The sequence below is a fragment of the Octopus bimaculoides genome, chromosome 11 (assembly GCF_001194135.2).
Source record: "Octopus bimaculoides isolate UCB-OBI-ISO-001 chromosome 11, ASM119413v2, whole genome shotgun sequence".
Taxonomy (NCBI): Eukaryota; Metazoa; Mollusca; class Cephalopoda; order Octopoda; family Octopodidae; genus Octopus; species Octopus bimaculoides.
This window is the reverse complement of record NC_068991.1, coordinates 41,751,453-41,760,157: the sequence shown is the minus strand read 5'-3', so window position 1 is coordinate 41,760,157 and position 8,705 is coordinate 41,751,453. Positions and strand designations below refer to the sequence as shown.

Sequence of the window (8,705 nt, the reverse complement as noted above, 5' to 3'; positions counted from 1 at the left end):
TATATATATATATATATATATATATATATGTATGTATGTATGTATGTAAATAGAAATCCCAAATTGGTGAATGGAGTAGATAAAATCTAGGCTACATATGTTTCATAACTAGCAGAACCTCAGAATTAGTAATTATTCAAATGAGAAGTGATCCACTAGCTACTCATTGGGCCAAAAATACTTTAATCAAAAGAAGTTTACCCTGTCATCAAGGGATCCCATGTTGACTTACAAAAGGTGCGATCAAAGATGCATGGAAAGCATAGAAAGCATAGAAATTGAAAAGAAAAGGGAAGCATGTAAGTGAAGAAGTAATAAATAGGAGTGGGTAAATGTCTAAACTTGTTAAGGAAAAGAATAAGAATATGAAAAGGAAATGGAGAGGAGGATGAGTAGGGGGAAATTTGGTATTATTGAAGCTAGCTAGTGGAATGTCTTTGTAAATTTAGGCTGAGGTCATTTACAGGTTTACTGTAGAATAAATAAGTAAATATATTGTTGCACCCTGTAAATACATTTATATAGAGTCAAAGAGAAAGAAGTTGTAGGAGTGGTGTCAATTAATTGTTCCCCTACAGACCAGAAACATTATCTCTCACCTCCCTCTTCTTCCCCTACTCCTAACGCGCGCACACACACACACACATTAATGCATATATATGTATCTGCAAGTGTATGTGTGTCTCATCTTCATGTTTCATTTACTGGTTGTTAACAATAGCAGCACTAGCTGTGTCATTTTCTTGCAATCCACCACAAAAGCATGTCTGGGCTATTTGTTGTTTGACATACCAAGAGATTTTGAAATGAGTGGAGGCTAGCAACAGGAAAGGCATTCAGTGATAGAAAACTCTGTCTCAACATACTTTTTTTTAATCTATGGAAGCATGGAAAAGTAAATGCTAAAATGACAACACCGACGATGAAGATAATGGGATCCAATGACAATGACAACAATGACAACGATGATTATGATATGGTGTTTAAGTTATTATTGTCTGGATAATTTTCTATATTTTCATCCTAAGCTTTGATGATCCAACCTGTCTGCTTCTATGGAAGAAACTTGTAGGAGATCCTAAGAGTAATGTCATGTGAATTTTAGTTCTTTGCAGAGCTAGACAACCAATAAGGGCAAGGTAGTGAGGATTCTAGCAAAGACCAAAGAATGTCTATGTTTATGAGGCATTATAAGGTCAAGAGCTAAATTCAAGTTTCACATCATAAAAGGGATGAAATTTACATCTCTTCTTCATACAATATTCTTAAATTATCTGTTCCCTGTTCCATCATCTAAATAAACAAAGGTATGTTACTGTTGATGTTCTTAAGTTCCATCGACAACTATCTTTTCAGACATTATATCTTAAACTAAATTATCCAAAGCATTCTACTTCTTTTATTTTAAAGATCATAAGGTGTGATTTGAGAGAGATTTGGCTCCTATTTCTTGCAAGCAGAGTGACCAACCACATAGAGATTGCCTCACTGTTTGAACTCAGTCTTGTACAATGATGTGGTTGAAGTACAGATGAGGATAAGAACTGGAGTCCAGGCAGAGACTTTTGCTAGAATACAATACAAAAGTCTATAGTGTGTTTGGATTCATAGTTACATGGCTCAGTGGTTAGAGCATCAGGCTCACAATCATGAGGTAGTGAGTTCAATTCCCAGACCAGGCTGTGTGTTGTATTCTTGAGCAAGACACTTTATTTCATGTTGCTCCAGTTCACTCAGCTGTAGAAATGAGTTGCGATGTCACTGGTGCCAAGCTGTATCAACCTTTGCCTTTCCCTTGGATAACATAGGTGGCGTGGAGAGGGGAGGCTGGGATGCATGGGCAACTGCTGATCTTCCATAAAATAACCTTGCCCAGACTTGTGCCTCAGAGTGTAATTTTCTCAGTGCAATCCCACGGTCATTCATGACCAAAGGGGGTCTTTATCCCATATTGTCTCGGACATTTTTTTTTTCAAAGACATTCAAAAGAGAATGTAATCAATAACAAAGAAGAAAAATGAAACTTAGTACAATGACTAAAAAAGAGGAATACCTAAATTTTGTCTGCCTTCTGTTCTCACCATTGACTTTTTGACAGTCCTCTATAACCTAAAATTATTAGAGGATCATGGCCCAATACTGTTGATCATAGGTCTCTTTGAACCAGATTGAGCAAGGGTTAAACAACAACTATAACTCTTTTTACTATAGGCATAAGGTCTGATATATTTGTGAAGGGATACCAGTTGATTACGCTGACCCCAGTGCTCAGCTGAAACTTATTTCATAAACCCCAAAAAGATGAAAGGCAAAATCAACCTTGGTGGGATTTGAACTCAGAACATTAAAGCCATAAGAAATACTGCAATACATTTTATCTGGTATGCTAACAATTCTGCCAGCTCAACATCTTCACAACAACAATAACACTACCACCAATAGCACAAAGAACAACAACACTAACAACACAAAGAGAATAAAAACAAGGCCAATAGCACTAACAAAAGACTACTCTAACAGCTTAAACAACAACAAAAACAATGATAATAACTAACATGAACAGCATAAACAACAACAACAACACCAAAGAATAACAACACTAAAACCAGCATTACCTCTCTTTGTCACTCTCCACTCATCCTCCCCGCATTAAGAGGAGCAAGAACAGAAAAGACCACCCAATTTAGGTAAGAGAAAGATAAACATTCGACTGAAATATCAAACAAGCAAACGTTAGCCATTGTTGATATTCACTATCCTGGAATATACAAACAACATATTCAATTTAAAACCAGATTTTAGCTAGTATACTAACTTTTCTCAATAATACACCCATTTCTCACCCTATGCACACATCTGAATGTACTCCAAGCCAATAAATGGATTCCCTATATGATCGGTCCGCCTGCTAGAAATAACAGTTAAAATCCCTTAAATCACACCCTATTGCCTTAGAAAAGGAAGAACACATAAGCGAGTGTAGTTCTAAATATACAGAAAGATAGTATGGTCACAGGTGGAATGCTTGATTGGAAGTGACCTAGGTCTATACAACAATAACAACCCGAATGTATTAGAAGTTGTTGATGGATGGTTCCAGTCAATTCATTATTTTTGTTTATTAGTTACTCTCAGGAAGAGAAATGTCTGTAGCATACACAAGCCTCACTCAGGTTTCACTCTTCCAGACAGGTGATATCGATGTGATCAGGGTTCAATTTTTGAAAAATACAGTGTGCCTCTCGTCCAACACATGCTATGAAATCAGAGTAAAGTACTGACTGTCAGGCTTCTATCATATCTTCAAAGATATTGATTTTGTATAAATAATCACTACTTAACCCTGTAGCTTTTAAACCAGCCATATTTGTTCCAAATATTCTACTTGTTTTATGTTGAAACTGGCTAAAACCAGCGTCTCATACCTACCCTGCTACGTCATTCTAAAAATAAACAATCACATATTCAAGATCTTTAAGCTACAGGATAATTCATGGCTAATTTTAAAAAATGTGAATAAATAAGCATTACATTTGACAGAATAATCTGAATGCTAAAGGGGTGATGATGGCATTAAGGTCTGAAATATCACCAGTTTACATCTTGTCATTGTGCATAGCTGTGCAAGCATGCCTAAGTGGTTAACAAGTTCACTTTGCAACCATTAGGTCTGGAATTCAGTTGCACTACATGATATTTTGGGTAAATCCATTTACCATAACCTCAAGTTGACCAAAGCCTTGTGAGTGCATTTGGGTAAGTAGAAATTGTGTAGGAGTCTATCAAATGGACTGCAACTGTAATTCAAAGATCTAGTGTTGCTCCACTTGTATTATGCTGATTTTACTTGAGGATTACATGAAGGGTATACATGCCTGTGGAATGCTCACTCACTTCACAAGAGAATTCAATGAGGAGGTTGTCCAGTTGGTCAAACTATCAGACACTCGTAAATCAAAATCAATATGAGAGAACATCATCATCAGTTGACAGTAAAAACAAAGACGTTGCTGATACTATCAACAGATACTGTTGAGGTTTACAGTTCACCACCTGAAACAACAGAGACATTTCATAACTGATGAGAATTTTGTATACTTGTAAACATACTACCACAGATACCTTCCTCTTCTGATATTAACAGAGTTAATCTATTGACTTGAAGACTTAAACAGTTCATATCAACATTATTTACATTATTTACATTATTTACATTTGACGGATATTTGTCCTCATCTTGTTTGCTGTTAACACGTTTCAGCTGATGTACTCTCCAGCCTTCATCAGGTGTTCTGGGGGTAATGTTGTTATCATCATCATCATTATTATTATTATTATTATTATTATTCAGATCACCTCCTGGAATTGAACTCAGAATCTTGGGGTTAGTAGCCTGCACTCTTAACCTGTGTTATTTTCCTATCCTTCCTTAATACCGGTTCCCATATGCTACTCATAACTGCACTAGGTCTGTTTAGGAGGTTATTATGTCCTAGCATATGTGCTGCCTCTTTTAGTTTCTGCATTTTCTAGTGGTGTTCTTTGTCTATCATTTTAATTTCATCCCACAGGAGGAGGTGGTCTCCATTTTTCCATACATGATCAGCTATACCCAATTTATCAATAATAATAATAACAATAACATCGGAAAAATACCTTAGGAATGAGAACCCAGGTTCGAAATTCCCCCAGGACACCTGATGAAGGCTGGAGAGTACATCAGCCGAAACATGTCAAAAACAAACAAGATGAGGACAAATATCCATCAAATGTAAATAATGTACATAATTCCACATCTCTCAAATATAGAACTGAATTCATTTTTTACACATCTGTGATAAAGGAAGTATCATTAGATTGGTTCACAGCATTGAGAAACTATATCATTACTGCATGTAAGAGCGTCTGATCTTAAGTTTAAGTGAAAAAGAAAAGCAAGCGATAGCAGTCATGAGCTAAAAATCTGAATTTTATTAACAATAAGATGAAGAAATCAATACTTTGCATCTGGCTCTCCCTACCAACTATCCCCACTTATAACTGTAAGTGAAGGAACCTTATGCACATTCAGCATGCACTATAAATACATCTTTACACAACAATATTTATTTTACAGTTAACCCTTTAGATAACAACTCACCTGAGACTGTCCCCTAGCTCTATAATACAAACTTCCTGTATTAAAGTGATCTAAATTAAAATCTTCCATCAAAATTTATATTCTTAAACACCAGCTTAATAAGAACAAAGTTATGTAACAAAGTTCTTCATTATTTTCAAAATTAATTGAAATAAAGGCACCATATTTCAATAGAAATATGGTAAGAAACGAATTGATATATACAGTATACACATGGTTTACTTTTAAAGTAAATGATAATTTAATTTACATTATCATAATATATTCACAGCTCTTTCTTGTTGTCATTTCATTTCCCTTGTAACTCCAAACCATATGCATCTCAGTTTTAGAGCATGTATACTGTATTCTGTGTGTTGTCAGTGACAGGAAGGGAATTTGTCCATAAAATACTACCTCAGAAAAGTTGTCTGATCCATGCTAGCATGGAAAGTGGACATAAAATGCTGATGATGAATGATGATTTCCTTATGATCCCTTATTCTGTTTATGTTAAGTAACCTTAGGTCAGCTCCAATCAAACAGGCCAACAACATGTAAATAGACATATGTAATCATCAACATTACTAGCATTATCATCTCTTAATGTACTTCTACCATGCTAGCATGAGCTGGATAGCTCAACAGGGTCCAGTGGGTCTGAAGATTGTATCATGTTGCAATCTCTACTTACGCATAGTTTCTACAGTTGAATGCCTTTCCTAACATCAACCACTTTACATTTACTTTTAAGATGACAGGGTAAAACTAGGAGATTTGGCTACTATTTCTAACAGGAGAAATGATTGTGTAGAGGCTCCTTCACTGGCTCACCCTGGCTTCTGTTATTAGCCAAAATGACTGACTGGGAAATCTACATGAAAGACATTACTGTTTGTACTGTGTGTTAATAGTTTCATTGTAATAACAACCAAATATTGATACAAGAAGCATTGAAGTGTTTAGTACATTAAACCAAATAATCTGCCAGTCACTTAGAGGATAAAAGAGGGAGGGACAACAGACAATTGCTACTCTATAAATTGCAAACATTCTATAAACAAACATTTTACTATGCTACTTTACATGTTTTAATGTAACCCAAAATAAATATCACAAAATGTGTATTGAGTTTATAGTTTCAAATTTTGACTTTCAATAACAGTAACTATGACAACTATAACAGCCTGCTTAGTTAATTCCATTTCTTGTGGAGTTACCATGTTAATAACACTCGTGTTCTTGGGCAAGACACTTTACTTCATGTTGCTCCAGTTCATTCAGCTGGCAAAAATGAGCTGTACCTGTATTTCAAAGGACCAGCCTTGTCACATTCTGTGTCATGCAGGATATCCTGAGAACTAAGCCACTTGCACATAAATTCCTTGAGCAAGTTGTTCCATTGATCAGATCAACTGGAACCCTAGTTGTAACCAGCAGAGTGCCAGAGAGTCACCTTGTCAATGGGAATGGCAGGGTAAAACTAGGAGATTTGGCTATTGTTTCTAACAGGAGACATGATTGTGTAAAGGCTCCTTCACTGGCTCACCTTGTCTTCTGTTATTAGTCAAAATGACTTCAAGTTAAAATATATACCATGAAGAATGGTGCTACATAGAGCTAAAGAGACAAATACAATGAATATTTCATGACTATTTTTACATGCAATGTTGAGCTCAAAGCTTCCATTGGGCATGCACATGCATAAAAGATGTGTTGCTATACTAACACCTATAACCACAATCTAGAATACATAGGAGGGGTTTACTCATTGTCTTCTCAAAGTTCATTGAGGAATTTGTAAACTTGTAAGAAAAAATACTCGTCACATACTACCACTGTAAACTTGTAAAAATAACACTTGTCACTGTAAACATGTAAAAAAGAAAAAAACACTTGTCAGATAATACCAAAGTTTGTTTTCCATTGGGGATTATTTACAGCTTTCTCAAGGATATTATTAATAAAAGTATGAGTAGTTCCAATTATAAATAAAGCACAAGTTATAGACTCAGTTTGTTGCATTTATTTTTTTCTGTATTTTCTTGAAAAATGTTCTCAGAATTATATTTATTTTATGATAGTCTTGATATGATATTTGTTCAACTTTTAGTCATAAAAATCCATTTTAATCCTTTTGATACTAACCTACTCGGACCAACTTTGATTCTATGATGCCAACTTCCTGCTTTAAAGCAATTTAAATTAAAATCTTCCATCAAAATTTCATATTAATTTGTTTTAAACACCAGCTTATTAGTGACAAAGTTATTATTTAAATTTCTTCATAATTTTCAAAATTAATGGAAACAAAAGCAGTGTGTTTCAATGGAAATATGGTAACAAAAGAGTCAAGCTAAAATAGCCCAGATCCAAGAACAAGTGAAATATCAATATTGATTTCAAAAGAAATAAAAAATTTCTTTTATGTATAAATTGATCTGAAAATATTGGTTTTAAAGTTTGGCACAAGGCCAGCAGGTTTGGGAGAGGGGCTAAGTTGATTAAATTGACCAAGTATTCATATGTTTCTTATTTCATTGACCCCAAAAGGATGAAAGGCAAAGTCAACCTCAGCAGAATTTGGACTTGGAACATGAAGACAAAGAAGCACTGCTAAGCATTTTGCCTGGCATGCTAAAGATTCTGCCAGCTTGCCACCTTAAATGTATCTCATAATATTAAAAGTTATCTCATGTTTTCACTCACCAAATATATATGACACATTTTGAGGATTACGTTTTTCCAGTTGAAGCAAATGTTCGTGTTGCTTTTCAATACTTATCTTCATCTCATTTTCATCAACATCACCTGAAAGAACATTCTTAACTTATACCAGATAGACATGTTTACAATAAATCTGTCTTCAAGAGATTGTTGAATAATATCTTACTTCAGGTTTTCAGAAAAATAGAACATCAAAATTATCTATTTAAATATATGGTATTTAAATATATGGTATATAAGAAACTCAACTCACCAGAACAAGAGTCTATGATTTACATTTTATGAGATTCTTGTTGTCCTTAAGCTTTGTGTTGCCATTGGAAATGTATAAAACACAGGTATGGCTGTGTAGTTAATGACTTTACTTCCCAACCACTTGTGAACTACTGAATTTCATAGAAATTGTACCCCACCTCTGCCCACTAGATATTGCTGTTTTCATGTGAAAGCAAAAGATAATGATAATGTCTAGATACCAATTTAAAAAGAAAACATTTTCAATAATACTTAGCAGGTAATAGAGTAGTGTCATCACTATCACCATCAATTTAATGTTCACCATTACATGCTTACATGGATCAGACAGAATTTGTTGAGGCAGATTTTCTACAGCTGGATGCTTTTTCTGTTAGCAACCTTCACTTGTTTCTAAGCTTGGTAATATTTCCCTATGACAGAACATGTGTTTTATGGAAGATTGGAAAAGAGGATCACTACTTTTCCTGACAGTGACGTTTGCTTATAACTATCACATGATGTCAAGACAAGGAGGCACAAACATTCCTACACACACACACACGTACATGCACACAACACACAATACATGCATTGTGTGCATATATATATATATATATATATA

General features: G+C 34.7%; 1 protein-coding gene across 4 annotated transcripts in view; it reads right to left on the bottom strand.

Annotated features, from left to right (window-relative positions):
• LOC106878961 (uncharacterized) overlaps positions 1–8,705 on the bottom strand; it is an 80,045-nt gene that overhangs the window by 57,226 nt on the left and 14,114 nt on the right. For all 4 annotated transcript variants that reach the window (XR_008265194.1, XM_014928338.2, XM_052971744.1 and 1 more), the window contains one exon: positions 7,829–7,930. Coding sequence is in view for 3 of the 4 variants with exons in the window: in XM_014928338.2 (XP_014783824.1) it covers positions 7,829–7,930 (102 nt within the window). In the remaining variant the exon portion in view is untranslated. The remainder of the gene's footprint in view (positions 1–7,828; positions 7,931–8,705) is intronic.